This window comes from Zalophus californianus, chromosome 11 (assembly GCF_009762305.2).
Source record: "Zalophus californianus isolate mZalCal1 chromosome 11, mZalCal1.pri.v2, whole genome shotgun sequence".
Taxonomy (NCBI): domain Eukaryota; kingdom Metazoa; phylum Chordata; class Mammalia; order Carnivora; family Otariidae; genus Zalophus; species Zalophus californianus.
Window position 1 is genome coordinate 104879915 of NC_045605.1, and position 18767 is coordinate 104898681.

At 46.9% G+C, this 18767-nt stretch overlaps 1 protein-coding gene, 1 long non-coding RNA gene and 1 other non-coding gene across 4 annotated transcripts; 2 read left to right on the plus strand and 1 right to left on the minus strand.

Moving 5' to 3' along the window:
- Positions 1–589: 589 nt before the first annotated feature.
- PLAAT5 (phospholipase A and acyltransferase 5) lies at positions 590–11261 on the minus strand. Of its 2 annotated transcripts, none has more exons than XM_027577740.2 (6): positions 11075–11261; positions 10281–10365; positions 8598–8706; positions 5497–5605; positions 2715–2977; positions 590–1168 (listed from the first exon to the last, which is right to left on the minus strand). In XM_027577740.2, exons 1-6 carry the CDS (start codon positions 11163–11165, stop codon positions 1076–1078), a joined length of 750 nt encoding a protein of 249 aa, XP_027433541.1. In that variant the 5' UTR covers positions 11166–11261; the 3' UTR covers positions 590–1075. The 2 variants fall into 2 exon arrangements, with proteins under 2 accessions (XP_027433541.1, XP_027433540.1); XM_027577739.2 differs by having other exon boundaries at positions 5491–5605.
- Positions 11262–11330: 69 nt separating this feature from the next.
- LOC113913492 lies at positions 11331–15017 on the plus strand. The gene is made up of 3 exons (XR_003517235.2): positions 11331–11524; positions 13180–13259; positions 14613–15017. It is a non-coding gene; the product is annotated as an uncharacterized LOC113913492 (long non-coding RNA).
- Positions 15018–15761: 744 nt separating this feature from the next.
- Positions 15762–15868, plus strand: LOC113915566. The gene has a single exon (XR_003517717.1). It is a non-coding gene; the product is annotated as a U6 spliceosomal RNA (small nuclear RNA).
- The last annotated feature ends 2899 nt before the right edge of the window (positions 15869–18767 follow it).

Here is an 18767-nt window from a genome sequence, read left to right on the forward strand (position 1 = left end):
GTCTAGGGAACAGGAGAATGTAGTCAAGTTTGGATTGCTAAGAAAAGAACGGAAGGGAGGGGGTTAGGGAATGGAAGAGTTTCACTGAGGGTCTACTTTGTTCAAACAGGAGAAAGGCTCCTGGGCGATCCTAACAGATCTCATGTGAAATGCTCTGGGGGCTCCATCTTGCTCTCGTCCACATCGATCACAGTTCCTAGCCATTCCGAGAGTCCCTCTCTAGCCTTCCTGGATGGCTTCAGCTCTCAGTGGGCACCAACAGTCCCTGGTCACAATTCTGGATCTGCTGTCATGCCAACAGCGGTCAACACACAAAAAATCGCTCCTTCCTCTCCCTCATGCACACAGAAGTCCACCGAGGAAATTATTTTAAATATTCATCTGAAATCAGTGAAAATAACAGTTTCAGATTTCCTGGTAATTCTAAAGTAGAAAAGCAAAGTAAATGTTGATTATACTTTAAAGCAAGGGGGTGTTAAACAACAAAGAATAAGGCTGGTGTATGATTTTGGATTAAGCACAGATGGCCCCGAATAGCAAGCCACTGAGCTTCCTTCCACTCCACGCGCCCCCCCCGACCCCGCTCAACCCCACACAGCGCTGCAGGTCAGGAAGAGCAGGATTCTCGTGAATGCAAAAAGCTGGAGACTTTCTAGTTCAAGAACAAGGACTTCTGAAAAAGAGCTCCCGGGTCCTGGGAATGTTCAAGCAGGGGTTTCCTGGCTGGTGTAGGTGGTATCCAAACATCGCAGACCCGAGTCAGCCTGAGAAACAAGCAAGGCCCTTCCCGCAGGGAGGGAGATGAGACAAGCCTATGAAACGCCCAGCACGTTGCCCGGAGCCTAATGGATGCATAATAATAAATATTAGGTTCGTCTCACCCCGCGAGTCCACAGATCTAGGATCACATATATTGGATGTATTTCTGGAGGGGTAATTGGATACATTCTAGATTCTTCCAGAAGAACACAGTTTTCTCGAGCGGGGTTATGGAGAGAGAAGGCAAGGGGGGCAAGGAGGCACGTGTCCTTGCGGATGGCAGGAGTACTTCCTCTGCTTGGAGTCCTGAGCGCCTTCAGGCAGTTACGGGCTTGGGCCTTATGCTCTCCACCATGGCTGAGATGACCGCTCCCGCAGCCTTTGCCCCTTCCATCAGGGCGTGCTCTACCTGCAAAGCAGACCAGTTCACAGGACACTCAGGGGCCATCCCAGGCTTGTGCCCTGCCCTGCCCCTACTGCCCCACTCCCTTTCAGCACCCGGCCTGCCTGGAGGAGGAAGCCACCTGCGCTAGCCTCTATTTCCAAAGATCCTAGGGTTGCAAGAGACCTAGAGAATTCAGGATGGCTCGAGATGACAGTCAGAGGCAGACACACTCCCTGTCCCCACCGGGGGCATCCACGGTTCCTGGCCTTCTTCCCTCAGAGCCATTCAGCCCAGGGTCTGCCTCTAGGGTAGGGCTCAGAGGCAAGGGATCTCGGAGTGGCTCAGCCACCGAGGCCCTCATCCTGCAATCAGGGAACCTGAGAACCAGGGACGGGAACTCACTTGGACAAAGTCACGGTGGGAATTAGTGTCTGAGCGTGGCTCTCACTCCATAGAAGGCCCCTTATCATCCATTTGGTCCCTGGGGTCTTCTTGTCATGCACAAATGCTCTTGGGATAGGAGATCCCTTACACTGGAGCCCCCAAGCCCCCCCCCCCGCCACCCCCTGCACTGGAGAGAGGCCTCCAGAGAATGGAGTACACGCTGGGGGAGGACAGAATACAAAGGAGGAAGGTGCAGAAAGTAGAGGGGGACAGGGTGTGGGTGACCTGCTCACGCTCACTCCGCAATAGTAGAGAGACCAGCACTGGGATTTGAGCCCAGTACCCTGAGGGAACATAAGAACCACAGAAAAAAAGGCAGAAAAATGATGTTCCTCCTTTAATTCCTCATTTCTCAGTCTATTAAAAAGGGGATAATAAATACATCCTCTGCTCCTCTCATGGGGTTTTAGTAAGGATCAAATAGGAATGAGGGCTGCTCAATTTGTCCAGATATTTCGAGCTATTTTTCAAAGCTCTTGAACACACGGACTGTGCCTCACTGGCTTTATCCCTGCCCTGTGTGGTGGCGGGGGCGGGGGGTGGTCACAAACCCAAAGGCAACGTGCACGGGCCAGGCCGGTAAGGTGGGCAAAGCTGGTAGGTGGCATGTCGACCCCCACAAGTCCCATCTAGAGAGGCAGTCACTACTCGGCCCTACGGGGTGTCAGCAAGCAGGAACACGGGCCTGAAGGCCTGATCAATTAGTTGTTCTAGAAAGGTTGTGATTTCAGATCTTTTTATATAAAACTTCGATGTTTTTAAATGTTGGCAAATAGTACAAATTAAAAAAAGAAAAAACAAACCACTACTCATCCAAGCAAAACATGTCTGTGGGCCAGATGTAGCTGAAAACCTCACTTCATCCCCATTTTGTAGAAGAACAAACAGTCTCAGAAATAAAATGGTCTGGCCAAGGAGACCCCCCAATGTCCTAGCTCTACAGCCCAGAGCCTTTGCGCTCCTCCACGGGTTAACAGAGGGGAAACCACCTCCTGAACCGTAAAGTCCTATAGAAGTAGAGCCCACCAGTACAACAAAGAGCACGAAACCACTGACCACCGTTCTGATCACTGATGAGACGACAAGCCCCAGCAAGAAGCCACCGTCCGAGCAAAAGACGTCATACCTGCTGGCTCCGGGGCACACCGTATCTGAGGTCATTGACAAAGTGCTCACAGTTCCTTTCGATCAGGCTGTACTGCACTATCTTGTTGATCATCTTTTTTGTACGCCGGATGATCTGGTCCACAGGCAGGGGCAGGTACGTCCCATCCAGCTTGTTGTTGATCTTCCAGGAGCAGCCATGCAGCACGTCCTCCAGGCGGCTATACTTCACGACGGCGCGGTTGCTGAAGACGGAAGTGATGCTGCCCACCTCAAATTCCTCACCTAGAGACCAAGATGAACAGAAGCTGGAAAGCTGCGAGGGACAGCAAGGGACGGAGCACTGGCTCATTCTAAGCTGTGGGTCAAGGTGCTTCCCTCCGAGGCCTCGGCTTTGGCATCTGTCAAATCCAAGGCCAAGGACCAGGAGTTGGATGAAATGAGCTGCCCCCCAGTGAGACACCTGTCGCCTGAATATCAGCCTGCCTATCAACCTTTTTTCTTTCCTTTTTTTTTTTTTAAAATGACAGATGATGTTGAGCATCTTTTCATGTGCTTATTGGCCACGGAGAAAAGTCTATTCAAATCCTTTGCCCATTTTAAAAATTGGGTTATTTGTCTCTGTATTATTGAATTGTAAGAATTCTTTACATATTCTGGGTAATAGAACCGTGTCAGATATATGTTTGCAAATACTTTGTGCATTATGCAACTTGTCTTTTCACTTTATTTTTTTTTCTTTTTAAGATTTTATTTTTTTATTTGAGAGAGAGAACACAAGCAGGGAGGAGGGGCAGCAAGAGAGGGCGCAGACTGCCTGCTGAGCACAGGGAACCCGATGCGGGGCTTGATCCCAGGACCCTGAGATCATTCATGACCCAAGCTGAAGGCAGATGCTTTAACTATCCGAGCCACCCAAGTGAGTGTGGCTGCTTGGGACCCACTTTCCCAGGAAGATTTCTGCCCTGCACCGCACTCCCCACTGTCAGCAGTCTCTTCCTCATAAAACTCTAGAACTGCCTTACAGCGCAGCCCCAGACTCCATTCTGTACTGTAGTGACCTGACCAAGTACTAGGATTTGAGTCTTGCTTTCCTAACCAGACTTCAGTAATCTTCACAAACGTGTGCTAAGCACCCTTAGGTGTGAGCGTCCGCTCCTGGCTGTGGGGCTGGCATGGGGTTCTGTGACCTGCCTCCCTCTGCAGTCTCAGCTGGGCACAGGGGAGGCCAAGCAGACTGGGCTCTGGGTGCCTCCCACCCAGCTTCCGCCCAGAGACACGCTGCCTTTCTCTCTACTCAAATATTTGAGATTTGAAAACAGGGTTCCATAGATCTGAAAGAAGAACCATTTGAAAGGTGCCATATTATCATATTCAGTCCCTAGAGGAGACAGCTGCTCAGAGACGGTCAAGAACCGCCCAACGCCAGGGCGGCCCGGTGGTAATTTAAAACCAAGGCCATTTTCCTGCTCCGACCATAAGGATAGGCAAATGTGTGTGCTCTCCCCCTCCGAAAGTTGACCGAGAACAAGAAGTGTCCCTTGTCCTCTTCATACGTATTTGAGGAATATCTCCTAATGTTACAAAAGCTGGGAGCGGGCCATTCAGCTTTCAGGAACAGAATTCGTTTTTAGAGGAAGATCTGATGGGGAAGGTGGGGACATATCAGTTAGCGACCGCTTTGGTTGTATGAGAGGGAGGCTCCTGGACTTAGTCTGGAAAGGGGATGTGGAGGTGATGTGGAGTGCCTTTTACCTTCTCCGTGTGTAAATGGGGCAGGGAGAGGGGCTCTGCTGCAGGTGAGAGGCGGGGCCCAAGGATGCGATGGAGGGGGCGGGGGTGAGGGCCGTGAACACGGTGTGGTCACAGGCCTTTGGTCCCAGCACCTTTCTGCAGTTTCATCCTGAGTGGGCAGAACTCACACTGGATACAAAATTCAAAAGGCATCAGGGCATGTGCAATGGTGTCCCCCAGTCTCCCCTTCTCCCAGCACCTCCGGGTCCCTTTGCCCAAGAGGACCACTGTGACTGAGTGTGTCTCCCATTCTATCTTCTACCATCACCACGTCCTGTCATCAAATCTCCACTAATTTTAGTGGAGACTAAATTTTAATTAGTCACCGGGGTGCCTGGGTGGCTCAGTCATTAAGCATCTGCCTTCGGCTCAGGTCATGATCCCAGGGGCCTGGGATCAAGCCCCACATCGGGCTCCCTGCTCAGCGGGAAGCTTGCTTCTCCCTCTCCCACTACCCCTGCTTGTGTTCCCTCTCTCGCTGTGTCTCTCTCTGTCAAATAAATAAATAAATAAAACTTAAAAAAATTTTAATTAGTCACCAGTTGAATCTCCGCCTTGTGTTAGGCAACCTTGAGACACTTGAGAAAGGAAGGCTGCGTGTCCACGCTGAGGCGGGAGCAGCCTGGGACAGGCAGAAAGAGCAGGGAGACGAGCCAGGGTGGACGTGCCCAAGCCATCAGGAAGCCAGAAGCAGCATTTGGGGGCCATCAGAACATGCAGGCATCTGCATCCCTCCTGGGGAAGCCTCAGAAATATGAGGAAGGATACCGAGGCTCAGCGAACACGGGGGACCCCTTGTGCATTGCATCTCCCTTAGGGCTGGACACTCGGTGGTGTTTGGTAGACAGAGATCAAGCTCCATCACCTAGTCCACTAAGGGCCAGGAATGCGTCGAGTGTTTTATTGCTAATGAAGGGCAGCAGCCGAGGAACACAATAACTAAATGCACTTCTTCTTACTCTGCTAACTTCAGTATCAATATCGATATGTGAAAGAGTATCCACCCTTACTCGGGGCAGCCAGATGCACCACGCAATCATCTTCCACATAGATGGCCCAGTGCTCATAGCCAATTCGAAAAATCTCAATCAGGTCTCCGGGTCTGGGTCTTGGTTTGCCCTGTAATGGGAGAAATAAGATAAAATAAAGAAACGGCACATGCCCAAGGAACTCCGGAGGCACGGTGGGGGGGATTAGCTACAGCTCGGCCTAAAGACACTGGGTTTCATCACTTTGTAGAAATCCAGGCTACCAGAAGCTCCCTTCCCATACAAGACCAAAGGACCCGCCCCCCACTCCTGCTGTCAATCGTTATTAAAGCCACAGAGGCTAACTGAGCTAACTATCAACGTGTTGCCACTGGGCTCCAAATGCTTATCACAGATAAGCTCTGTGATAGGTGCGGGAACTCTTTTAAGCTTTTCTCCTTGAAAATGAGCATATTGTTAAGCATTGCAAGAGGAAAGTGTTCTCCCGCAGTTTCTGGCTTGGGACAGGGGTGGGGCGGGTCTAGTGTGGGTGTGAGGAATTCTGGTGGAGCTCTGCCTGAGCCAGAACCCTCCAACAATAACCTTTCTGAGCCCTTTGTCAGAGAAATCAGTGCCCAAACATCGCCCGTACCTGCTGATGTCTCGATTCCCTCTGCGCGTCTCCCACATGGACCACCTGTGGTCTAGAGGGTGCCCCCCTCCTTTGCATGCTCAAACCACCTGCTGACAGCCAGCCCCCCACCCCCTACGCTCCAAAAGGTTGTACTTGCCAGGAGTTACAATGCCACCCCAGCCTGGCCAAACCAAATTTCTCTGCTCTCCTCTCTAACGAGGTCTGAACCCCTTCCAAGTCTGTCTTTCCCTGAGTAATCTCCCTCAGCCCTGGGAGGCCAAATTGAGGTTTTTCATTTCTTATAGTTACTCTTACATAGTTTAACAATTCTTTATAGTAAACTTCCCCCTGTTTAATCTACTGGGTAGTTTCTATCTTTGGATTAGACCCAGGATGCTGATACTCTATCTCTTCAAAGAGGCCTGGGGAAGAGACTGTGTGGGTGTATGTATGCCCGTATGTGCACAATAACTTAAAAATTTATTAAGAGGGTAGATCTCATATTAAGTGCTCTTACCACAATAAAAAACAAAAGAAAGTAAGAAAAGAAAACCTAGAGCTGGGCAATCAAAGCCTGGGGAGACCGAGGGAGCCATGGAGTCGATCACACCGCCCCACTCACCCATCAGCTTTACAACGGCTTTGTCACTTATGCAACAATTTGCCAGTTTTAGTCTAATTTCCTCAAGGCTGCATCTCACCTCTCAGTTCCCAGCTCTATTTCCCTAGCGGAGGACAGCAATTTGCCTGGCAAAAATTCATAGAAGAACCATGAGAGACTATGGACTCTGAGAAACAAACTGAGGGTTCTAGAGGGGAGGAGGGTGGGGGGATGCGTTAGCCTGGTGATGGGTATTAAAGAGGGCACGTTCTGCATGGAGCACTAGGTGTTATACACAAACAATGAATCACGGAACACTACATCAAAAACTAATAATGTAATGTATGGCGATTAACATAACAAAATAAAATAAAATAAATTTCACAGAAGTAAAAGGGGGCTTTTAACCTGTTTCTTTTCTGAGATACAATTTACAAAATTTGTTTAACCATCACCACCATCCATTGGACTTCATCAAAATTTAAAAATTTTGTTCTTCAAAAGATGTTAAGAGAATGAAAACAAAAGCCACAGACTGAGAGATAATACTGCAAAGCATATATCTGATGAAGGGCTTGCACACAGAATTTCTGAAGAAACCAAGGGAAAAAATGCGCAAAAAGATTTGGACACTTCACCAAAGAAGATATATATGGAAGATGTTCAGCATTGTTAGTCATTAGGGAAATGCAAATTAAAACCACAATGAGATCCCTACAGACCTATGAGGATATCTACAATTTAAGAGACTAACCGTACCAAATGCTGATGAGGATGTGGAGAAACTGGAACTTTCACACACCGCTGTTGGGAATGTAAAATGGCACAACCAGTTTGGAAAACATTATCTTTATGTCTTACATAACTCTTTAAACTATGTAAGAGTTTTATGAAATGCAAATTAACGTATAGTGACAAGAAGCAGATCAGGTGCTGCCTGGGGATGGAGGTGAGGAGAGGCGGGTTTAAAAATACAACTACCATATGGGGGCGCCTGGGTGGCTCAGTCAGTTAAGTATCTGCCTTTGGTTCAGGTCATGATCTCAGGGTCCTGAGACTGAGCTCTGTGCTCTGAACTCTGTGCTCAGCAGGGGAGACTGCTTGAGATCCATTCTCTCCCTCAGCCCCTTCCCCCCTCAAATAAATAAATAAAATCTTAAAAAAAAATACATCTACCATATGATCCAGCCATTTCATTCCTAGGTATTCACCCAAAAGAAAAGACAACATATGTCCACACAAACACTTGCACACAAATGTTCACAGCAGTTTTATTTGTAATAGCCAAAAACTGGGAACAGCCCAAATGCCCATCAGCAGGTGAATGGATAAACAATGGTGTATCCATACAATGGAATACTACCTAGTAACAAAAAGGAATGAACTATTAATCACATGCAACAATATTGATATAACTTTAAATAATTACATGAAATTATGTGAAAGGAGACAGACAAAAAGAGCACATACAATATGATTCCATTTACATAAATCTCTAGAAAATGCAAATTAACATATAGTGACAAGAATCAGATCAGATGCTTCCTGGGGATGTGGGTGAGGAGAGGCGAGATTTACAAAGGGAAACAACGTTTTGGGAGTTACGGAGATGTTCATTATCTTGATTGTGGTGATGGTCTTGTGGGTGCACACATAGCATACCAAATATATCCAACTGTATATTCTAAATATGCGCACTTTATCGTATGTCAGTTAAAGCTATGTAGTTATACCTCAGTAAAGCTCAGGAGAGTTCAACAAAGCTGTTCTAAAAATTTTTTTAAGGCACAACATCCCAAATCAGGATGCACTTCAACCTGCCACACAGTCTAAATTAAGTAAAACACAGTCTGTAGAAAAGTCGCAGGCGCCATAAAGATATGCGCTAAGAACTCTTGTGATACCCACCTCAGTGGCTTGCTTTGTTAATTTCCCTGAGCTCTCAGGCTTTGGGGTTGAATTCGACTCTGCTCTTTTCTGGTTGGGTGTGGTCTCCAAGTTAACTATGGGCTTCTCCCTAAAAGAATTTTGTGAACACAGAGTTAACAAATAACACTATTCCACAATTATTGGAAATTCTGTATTACTTCAGATTTGTGATTTTCAGACCTCTTTCAATTTTGAGACCCTAGGAAACATCCTCCCCAAAGCTTGTTTCTGTGATCATGCTGTTAGCTGCCATGCAAAATAATTGCCGTTAAAATGACTGTTAAACTGCTAATGATAGCAATGAGTAGCTTTCAGGATTTTTTTTTTTTATTGCTGATCAGCTTTCTTACATGTTTATCAAAATGACACTTGCATATAACTTTAAAAAAATGGTAACGGTACATAATGGCTTCTAATGAAATGCAACAGGCCTCTACTCCCTCCCTTCTCTCTGCCCACCCTCCTGGGAGAAGCAAGCCCCTTGAACTCTTGAGCTGTTTCTTCCAACAACTAGCTCCATATTTCTGGGAAATCTCATTAAGCCTCAATACTGTAACTGCAAGTATCATGAAAGAAATCAGTATATTTTGTCCCTTGAACCAAAACGTTGTTAAGAGAGGGCTGAAACCAAAGGCAGGAATATGCCTTGGGATAGTATAGTGAAATATATTGGGGTCAAAAAGGCCTGGGTTTGGGGCGCCTGGCTGGCTTAGTCAGCAGAGTGGTGGAGTGTGAGACTCTTGATCTCGGGGTTATGAGTTCAAGCCTCACGTTGGATGTGGAGATTACTTTCAAAAAAATAAAATCTTAAAAAAAAAAAAAGACCTGGGTTTGAGTCCTGGCTCTGATCCTTCCTGTCCAACCTTGAGCTAGTAAATGAATGTGTCTGAACATCAGTTTGATTATCTATAAAATAGAGATGAGAGTATTTGTCTTGCAGAGTTGTCAGGAGGGTTAAAGGAGAAAGCATACATACACACCTGGTACATTACCAACCAAAAAAAAAGGCATTTTCTTTGCCTTTCCTCCATGTTTTACCTCTTCTCCAAAGTATAGTGTATGGGGCTGGAGTATAGCTCTTTGGGGAACGTTCAGACCCTCAAAATTTTAAAAAGAAGCAAACTGGGGGCGCCTGGGTGCCTCAGTCATTAAGTGTCTGCCTTAGGCTCAGGTCATGATCCCAGGGTCCTAGGATCGAGCCCCGCGTCGGGCTCCCTGCTCCGCGGGAAGCCTGCTTCGCCCTCTCCCTCCCCCTGCTTGTGTTCCCTCTCTCGCTGTGTCTCTCTGTCAAATAAATAAATAAAATCTTTAAAATAAAAAAAAAGAAGCAAACTGTGTTTTTAATGAAAGTGAATTGAGGAAATTTGCAAGATCACATCATTCATTAGTGAGACCAAGTAGTCATGTGGTAAGCGCCAGTTCTCAGGGTTCTGGAGGTCCTTGTGGCTAGAAATTGATGCCGGGCAGGCCCGGTCAGCGGCCCCAGGCCTGGTGGTAATCTATTATCGGCAGCACACCAGCCTTCCCTTCACTGGTTGGGGCGGGGTAGGCTGGTTCCTATGGAAACCACCTCTGGATTTGCTTTACAGAACTGCCATCAAAGTCGGTTCTTCAAAGGCTTCCCCACCCTAAGACCCAGTCCTTCCATACAAAGACTCTTACCCCTCCTGGACTCTTCTGCTCAGCTCTGAAGTTCCCTGCTGCCGCTCCTTGGCAGAGAGCTGGACCAACGCTTGAGATGATTTTTCTAGTGGGGGGTGGGGAGGAGGATGCTATTTAAACCACAACTGCCTCCTACAGGGAATGAAATCTGTGAAGGGAGAGTTGGAGCAAACACCTTGACATCTATGTGAAGGTGGGCTCAGAGCTCCAGTCGAGAACCGTGCCTGGCCTGGTCGGCCCTCAATCAGTTTTTGGTAAATGAAGGGGATTGTGGGACTAGATGCTGGAGAGGCCCCAGTTCCCCTGGGAAGGAGAGACTCAGGAATTCCCAGGGATAAAATCGAGAGGATGAAGTGAGATCCCAGAAATCCAGAAATCCGGGGGCTAAACCTGACAACAGAAGCTTCTGAGGACCTAGAGTCCTAGAGCCATTGTCAACTCTGTTGGGGAGCTGCCACCTCCGCTTCCATTTCCACCCGAAATAGGGTCGGAGGGTAGATACCCGAGAGAGGCACTGGACGCCTGGCTCGCTTTGATTGAATTACCAACAAAAGATCATTCCCAAGTATGCGCTCACTCCGGTTAACGGGCATTTTGCTCGACCAACACAGAGCTACGAGGAGCCTTGAAGGTATCTCTGGTGCCTTCTCTGGGGGTCCGACGGCCCGCTGGGACCTGAGAACTCCCCTAGTAGGGCCTCCGGGCTCGGTGCAGAGGAGCCCGGTTCCTGCGGCCGGGCAGACGCGGCACAGCTGACCTGCCAGGGGCTGCTGACCAGTCCCCAAGCCGCGTACCTGTGGCTCGCGGGGCGGGTTTGGGGCGCGGCCTGGGGAAGCGAGAGAGGTGGCGCCTGCTCTCTTCGTGGGCGGCGGGGCTCAGGCCCATCCCGTTTCTGCGGCTGGGGGAGCCCGGGGCGGGGGTGGAGGGCGCTGGCGCAGCGCGGTGAGGCCCTGCAGACGGCGGAGGGCCGCCAAGCGGGGGAACCCGGGGCGCGCAGCAAACGGCGGGGGCGCGCGGGCGCTGTGCGCACGGCGGAGGGAACCGAGAAGGCGCTCAGGGCGGCGCTTAGAGGCCCAGGAAAGGCGGCGGCCGAGGTCATCCCGGGAGTGGAAGGCAACGCTGAACAGTAGGCACGGAGGCCGGAGGCGCGGTCCGACGTGGCTGCAGAAGCCAGACGGAGCCGATCGAGGAGCGACAAACACATTGATGCCAGATTAGGAGGGCCTGGGGAGCCACGCTCAGGAGTTAAGATCTTGAGGGATTCAAAGTTTTTATTTGAATTATTTATGACCTAAATTATATATTTTGTAACTAATTATATATGATATGTAATATATGCAAAAGAACACATGGAGGGGCGCCTGGGTGGCTCAGTCGGTTAGGCGTGGGACTCTTGATAACAGCTCAGGTCTTGATATCAGGGTCGTGAGTTCTAGCCCAGGGATGGCTCCACGCTGGGTACTGAGGCTCCTTAAAAAAACAAAAACACATAGAATACATGTATTGCGAAACATAGTAAAATTACTGCCCATGAATACACCAGTCTACTTAAGAACGGGAACATACCTAGCACAGATGCTCCTACCTGTGTTTTCCTACCTTATCCCATCCTCCTGCTGCCCTCTGCCAGAGGTAACCTTTCCCACTCTTGTGTCTATTATGCCCTCGCTGCTTTTTTTTTTTTTTAAGATTTTTATTTATTTGAGAGAGAGAGAGAGAGAGCATAAGCAGAGGCAGGGGCAAAGGGAGAGGGAGAAGCAGACTCCGTGCTGAGTGGAGAGCCCTTCCCCGGGCTTATCCTAGGATCCTGGGATCATGACCTGAGCTGAAGGCAGATGCTTAAACTGACTGAGCCACCCAGGTGCTCCCATGCCCTTGCTTTTTAAGATAGCTTTTTAAAGTCCCTTCTTGGTACTCCTCATACATCGTTTTTGCAGATTTGAAGCTTTATAAAAACGGGATGCTGTATGTTATCTTCTGCAACTTGCTTCTTTCAAAGCTGTTTCCATCATACATACATATTACTGTATAAATCTGTAATTCATTTCCCCTGCTGGAAAATATTCCATTCTGTGAATATACTACAATTTATCAACCTGGTGATAAAGCCACATGGTTTTTTCCTAATTTGGAATTAGAAGCTATTGAAGAGAACCCAAATTGTGCCCTGATGGATGTACACAAAAGATTCTACAGAATTTAGTACCTGGGAAGGTGTGCAAATATTCAACCTTACAACAGAATACTAAAACATTTTCCCAAGTGATGGTGCCCATTTCACTTCTACCAGCAATGTGTAAGAATTCTTGTGGATTTATGTCTTCACCAACACTTAGTACTGTCATACTTGTTTTTTCCAGGTAAATGGATATAAAATAGTATTTTACTAAGAAGTCTTACTGGAAGTTTTAATTTATATTTCACTGATTACTAAGATTGAAATCTTTACATATATGTATCAGCCATTTAGATTTCCTCTTGTAAAAAGTGCCTATTCGTGTCTTTTGCCCAATTTTCTTTGGAGTTGTCTTCTTATTAACATGTAGAAGCCGTGTATGTATTCTTGATGCTCATCTTTGTCGGTTCTATTTGTTTACACATATTTTCTTCCAGTTAATGGCTTGTCTTTTCACTTTTTGAGGTCTCCAGATAAAGAGAAGTTATTAACTTTAATGAAGTAGAGTTTATCAGTCCTCTCTTTTGTGATTAGCACTCTGTGTCTTGCCATGAAGTTCTTTCTTGCTCCGAAGTCAGAAAAATATTCTCGTATATTTTCTTGTAAAAGTTTTAAAATTTTGTCTTTTTCATTTAATCTACTTGGAATTGATTTTTCCCCATATGAATAATCCCCATATGATTTCTCTCAGTCTCGTTTATTCACTGTTTCTTCTTCCCCCAGGAATAAGCAAGACCATCTGTGTTATGTGTCAGACTCTAGTGCATGAGCAAGAATATCGTTGGCTGTCTTCTACTCCACTGGTAAATATGTCTGTCTTTGTGTTACTATCATGTGATCTTAATTACTATATCTTGATGGTAAATCTTGATATATGGAATTCTTGAGACTTCCCCCCTTTATTCTTCCACAGGAGTTTCTTGGCTATTCTTGGGCTTTTGCCCTGCCATAAATATTAGCTTGCTAAATTGCTCAAAATACTCTGTAGACATCTTGTTTGAAATTACATTGAGTCAAGATATCAATTTGGCAATTTTGACATCTTTACAAAATGGAGTCTTCCCATTGATTACATATTATCTCTGTTTGTGAGGTCTTCTTTAACAACTTTCAGTGAAATTTTATATTATTCTTCATAAAGATCTGATCTTTGGTATATTACATTTCTCCCTCTACTCATTTGGAAGTTTATACTCTATTCTTTTATTTATTGCCGTTGAAATTTTAACATGCATGCTCAAAGTCTAAAAGGAATATCTTAAACACCCCTCTGCAGCAATGCGAGGACATAAGAACACTCACCCCTGTCTTCCTCTCCCATATTATTTTAGTGTTGCCCTTTTTCAAAGCCTGAATTCACATTATTACCATTCATATATTACACAGACATATGTTTTATTTTGCCTGCTGGCCACTACCTTTGCTCATCACTCCTTGCATTGCAGACCTTCCCTCTGGGGTCATCTTTCTTCTTCCTAAAACATAGCCCTTTGGAGCTCCTATCTCGAAGATCTTTGGTGATTCACTCCTGGCTCTCGTGGTCCGCAGATGAGGACCCTAGACACCCTTGTGGCATCATGTGAAGGAGCTAAGGTGGAGGAACAAGAGCTGGGGGGCTGTTCGGACAACCAGGCTGGGCTGGAGACTGGGAGAGGAAGGACTCCTACCTGTGGAAGGGCCCAAAGGGAGACCCGGGGGCCTCTCTGAAGGGATCCTCAGAGAGTGACAGAGAGTACTTGAGTAAAAGAACTTTGCCTGCACACCCTCTCTACCGAGACCACATGAGCAGAGGCCCCAGCACTAGGACTAGAATGGCATAGAGCTGGAGAGAGTCCATTAACTGCCCATGGCTTACCCAGGATCTGTCAACTCTGGTCTTCCTCCTTGCCCCCAGCTGCAGTAGTGCCGAGTGTGCTCCTCCACGCTCCCAGGCCCTTAGGCCATGCATCTCATCCCAGGTAAATTAGAGATAAGATCAAAGCTGAGCACTGAGTTGTGGTTTTGATTTGGTTGATTTTCTTGGTGGGTATTTATTTATTTATTTATTTGGGGGGGGTTGTTTGGTTTTGTTTTTATTATGGAAATATTCACACACAAATAAAAGTAGAGGAAAGATAATAATGGATCCCCATTTACCTTTCACCCAATCTCTCCAGGCTTCAATACATGGCCAATCTTGCTTCATCTAGAATCCCACCCACTTCCTCTACACTTGGAATATTTTGGAGCACATGCCAGATGGCGGATTATTTCATCAGTAAATATTTCAGTAAATATCTCTAAAAGATAAGGCGACTTTTCAAAATGAAGATGACCATGATACCTTTAGCACATTTAAAAACATTTTAGCAGTTCCATAATGTCATCAAATAGCCAATCAATGTCTACATCTCCCTGATTTTGCTTATATGTCTCCTAAGTGGTTTTTGCTTGGACCGAAATCCAAACGAAGTCCACAAGTTACAACCAGTTGATGTGCCTCTTAATTTACTTGAAAGATCCATTAAAGTAGGAGTCAGCACCTACCCACTAACTACCACCCATTGCCTGTTTGTGTGTGGCCTGAGAGCTAAGACTGGTTTTATACATTGTTCAATGGTTTCAAAAATAAGATTATTTGTGTCATGTGAAAATTATATGATATTCAGCTTTCAGCATTCATGTTTGATTTATTTTTATTTATTTTTTTAGGGTTTTATTTATTTATTTGACAGAGAGATAGAGAGAGCCAGAGAGTATAAGCAGAGGGAGTGGCAGAGGGAGAAGCAGGCTCCCAGCTGAGCAGGGAGCCAAACACAGGGCTTGATCCCAGGACCCTGGGATCCTGGAAGCATGACCTGAGCCGAAAGCAGTAGCTTAACCAAAACTGAGCCACCCAGGTGCTCCCCATGTTTGATTTAAACATAACCATACCCAGGGCACCTGGCTGGCTCAGTTAGTTGAGTGTCCGACTCTTGATTTCGGCTCAGGTCATGATCTCAGGGTTGTGAGATGGAGCCCCACACCCAGTTCAGAGTCTCCTTAAGATTCTCTCTCTCCCTCTCCCTCTGCCCCTCCCCTGCTCTCTCTCTCAAAGAATAAAAATAAATAAATAACCATATGTTTTATTTTCAGATTATGTATGGCAACTTTCCCCTACAAGGGCAGGGTTGCGTAGTCGCTGTGGCATCTGAACCTTTATAGCCATCCAAGCTTAACATATTTACCCACTGGCTCTTTACAGAAAATGTTTGCCAACCTCTAATCCTATAGGTTTCTCCTCCACCTCTTTTCTTCCTCATAACTTTTTAATTGAAGAAACAGGGGCACTGGCTCGGGCAGCACACATACCAAAGTTGGAATGATACAGAAACAATTAGCATGGCCTCTGCACAAGAATGACATGCAAATTTGTGAAGCGGTCCATATTTAAAGGAAAAAAAAAAAAGAACCAGGGCTATTGGTCTTGTAAAGTCTCCCGACGGTCTGAATTTTGCTGCTGTTGTTCAATATGATCATTCATGCCCTATAGTCCTACACACGGGTACCCAAGTACAGAGACTCAATCAAATCAGATTGGGCGGCTTTTTCTTCAGGAGGATTTCATTAGTGGTGATGTGTTCTTCTATCAGGAAGTAAATATGTCCATTTCTGTTTCTTTCTGCGGTGTCGCCAACATTGATGACCAGGGCTAAACTGTTATTGAGTTTCGGTGACCGAAAATGATTGGAAAGTGCCAGAAACCCAGCAGGAAAGAGAGAGTCAACCTACATGGTCACGAGATGTGGGCGGGGAAAAAAAATCAAGCTACGTCAAGTTTTTGGTTGAGATTTTTCCATAAACTTCTGTTCCATGGGGGAGGGAAGAAGGTTCCTAGGATAAACATCAAAGGAATGAGAAGTGTTGTGTTAGCCTCCTGAGGTTATGGGTGATGCCTGCTCTTCCCCCATTTTACAATATTTCCGTCCAGATGGTTTGATCTCTGTGGGGCGGGGTGGAAGATAAATAGAAAGCTGCTGGCTTTGTCCTATGGGTTTTCTCCTCCAAATATATGTCTTCTCTCTCCAATGAAACTGGGAGCTCCTTGAGAGCAAGAGTGATTGCCCCTCCCTGTAATGACCACAGCGCACAAAAACTCCCTCACAGGGCAGAAGAGCACCCAAATAAGTTGAAACTGTCTTCTCCAGAGTGTATTAACATGCTTTCAGGCAACAACACCTTCATTCCTTCAACAGATGCTGATTGAAAGACAATTATAAGAGAAGATTATAAACAATTATATGCCAACAAATTGGGCAATCTGGAAGACAGTGATAAATTTCTAGAAACATACAAACTAACAAATGCTGACTGAACATCCCCTGTCCATGCCAATTCCTGCACCCTCCCCCTCCTCCAAAATGGTCCTGACTGGAATTAGCTCCCCTCTCCTCCAGATTATACCCACGGCTTCTCTGTTTTTCCCTTAGTGCCCCAGACTCTTCCCAATCCTTTGGTTCAAGATGCTGGAGGCTTTTTTTTTTTTCTTTTTTTGGCCCCTTTTCCTCATCTTTCTTATCCAGCCAGATGTCCAGTTCTGTCAATCCTTCCTGTCCAAGATTTCTGCTCATTATCCTACCCTCTGTTCCAAGATGGTGCAAAACTGGTTCCAAGAGAAAGAGGATCCATGAGACTCTCCAGTGACCTAGAAGGGAACCAGAGAGAAGAAGGGGGTGAGATGTAGACCAAAGTAGGTGAATCTGGGCATTAGTCTCTCCCTAGGCCCAGAGTTACACCCATTCAGGAGCAGGGGCAGGGAAAGAAGTTTCTGGATCAAAGAATGGGGGAGAGTGGGGCACCCTGACATCCCTGACCACAGTTTATGATTCCCAGCTACTAATTGGTTACTCACTGATAAATAGCTACATTTGCCTCAGTGATGATCTTCGGCCAGTGGGAAGAGCATGGGCTTAGTGTGAGCTTGGGCCAGGACTCCACGCCTGCTGGGGGAGACAGAAGGAGCTGGTGGCCCGATGGGAGCCAGAAACCACAGCTCCTTACAGTCATTCATTCTTTAAATACATTTTGAGCACTTGCTCGGTATCAGGCATTGCTTGGTGCTGAGGGTGTAAGTATAAATTTGCCTGCCTGGAATTTATATTCAGGAAGTAGGGGGAGGGGGAGACAACATTAGACAATTCCTCAATATATAATGACCAATTATGATTAGTGCTCAGAGGGACAAGCCCAGGTCTAGGGAGCTGGGGTGGGGTGGGGGCACCATCCTGGGGCAGGGGGATGCCCCCCTCCTGTCAGTATCAGGGTCATCACCAGCCCTTTCCCCTTTCCCACACGTTCCCCTCCCTCTGGCTCAAGAAGAGGGATTTGCCCTCTCCCACCCCTGGATGGACCCACAGACACTAAGGCCCTCTCTTATTCTGTAGCCTCCCATATTCTACAAGCTCTGGAGGTGCTTTAAGCCCAGCCAGGTCCCTCCCAGCTGTCAAAACCCAGGGAAAGGAGAAATGAAACGCACCACCTTATTCCTTCTGCTGCCTCCACTGTGGGCCCTCGGCAGCCCCCACTCCTGACCCCTGCAACGGTCTTGGGGTTCCAGGGTGAGACCAGTCATAGCGATTCCTCTGAATTGTGCTCTGCCCCCAAAATCAGATGTGGAAATCCTCACCCCCAGTAACTAGACTGAGACTGTATTTGGACATAAGGCCTTTTTTAAAAGGGTAATTTAGGTAAAATGAGTTCCTAAGGGTTGAATTCCTGATGACTGGTCTACTTAGAAGAGATTAGGACACAAACACACAGATCAAGGGGCAAAGCTCTGCAAGCCTCAGGGGAAAAAAAAAAATCCTTGCGGACACCTTGATCGTGGGCTTCTAGCTTCCATAACCATGAGAAAATGAACATCTGTGTTTAAGCAGCCCAGTCTGTGCTATTTTGCTATGCCACCCTCCTTCCCCGGTTCAGAGGGGAGACTGAGGCCGGGCGGGGGGGGGAGTGAGGGAGAGCACATTTGCCTCAGGCCAAAAGATGGGCGCTGTGAGGCTGCGACCAGGACCCAGGCCTGCCTCCCGGGGGCAGGGCCCCCTTCCTTGCCCAAAGGAATTCTCCACCTTGGTTTCTCCTCCACATTGTGTATCTAGATTATTCTGTATGAACACACATCTGATCAAATTTCCCCACACAAAGAACCTGCCACAGCCCAGCTCCTCCTACCCAGGAAGATCTGAGCAAATTTCCTGGCTCCACACCCCAAGCCCTGCCAGTTAAGGCCTAGTCAGTGAGTGCTTCTCAAACATCCACATGCATCAGAATCACCTGGGGAGTATGCAAAAATG

Coding starts and splice junctions, on each gene's coding strand:
- PLAAT5 (XM_027577739.2), bottom strand. CDS start 11,165: ATGGGCCTGAGCCCCGCCGCCCACGAAGAGAGCAGGCGCCACCTCTCT. Junction 5,606..8,597: donor TAACAAAGCAAGCCACTGAG/GTGGGTATCACA, acceptor CTCCCATTACAG/GGCAAACCAAGACCCAGACC. Junction 1,169..2,714: donor GTGTGCCCCGGAGCCAGCAG/GTATGACGTCTT, acceptor TCTGCTTTGCAG/GTAGAGCACGCCCTGATGGA.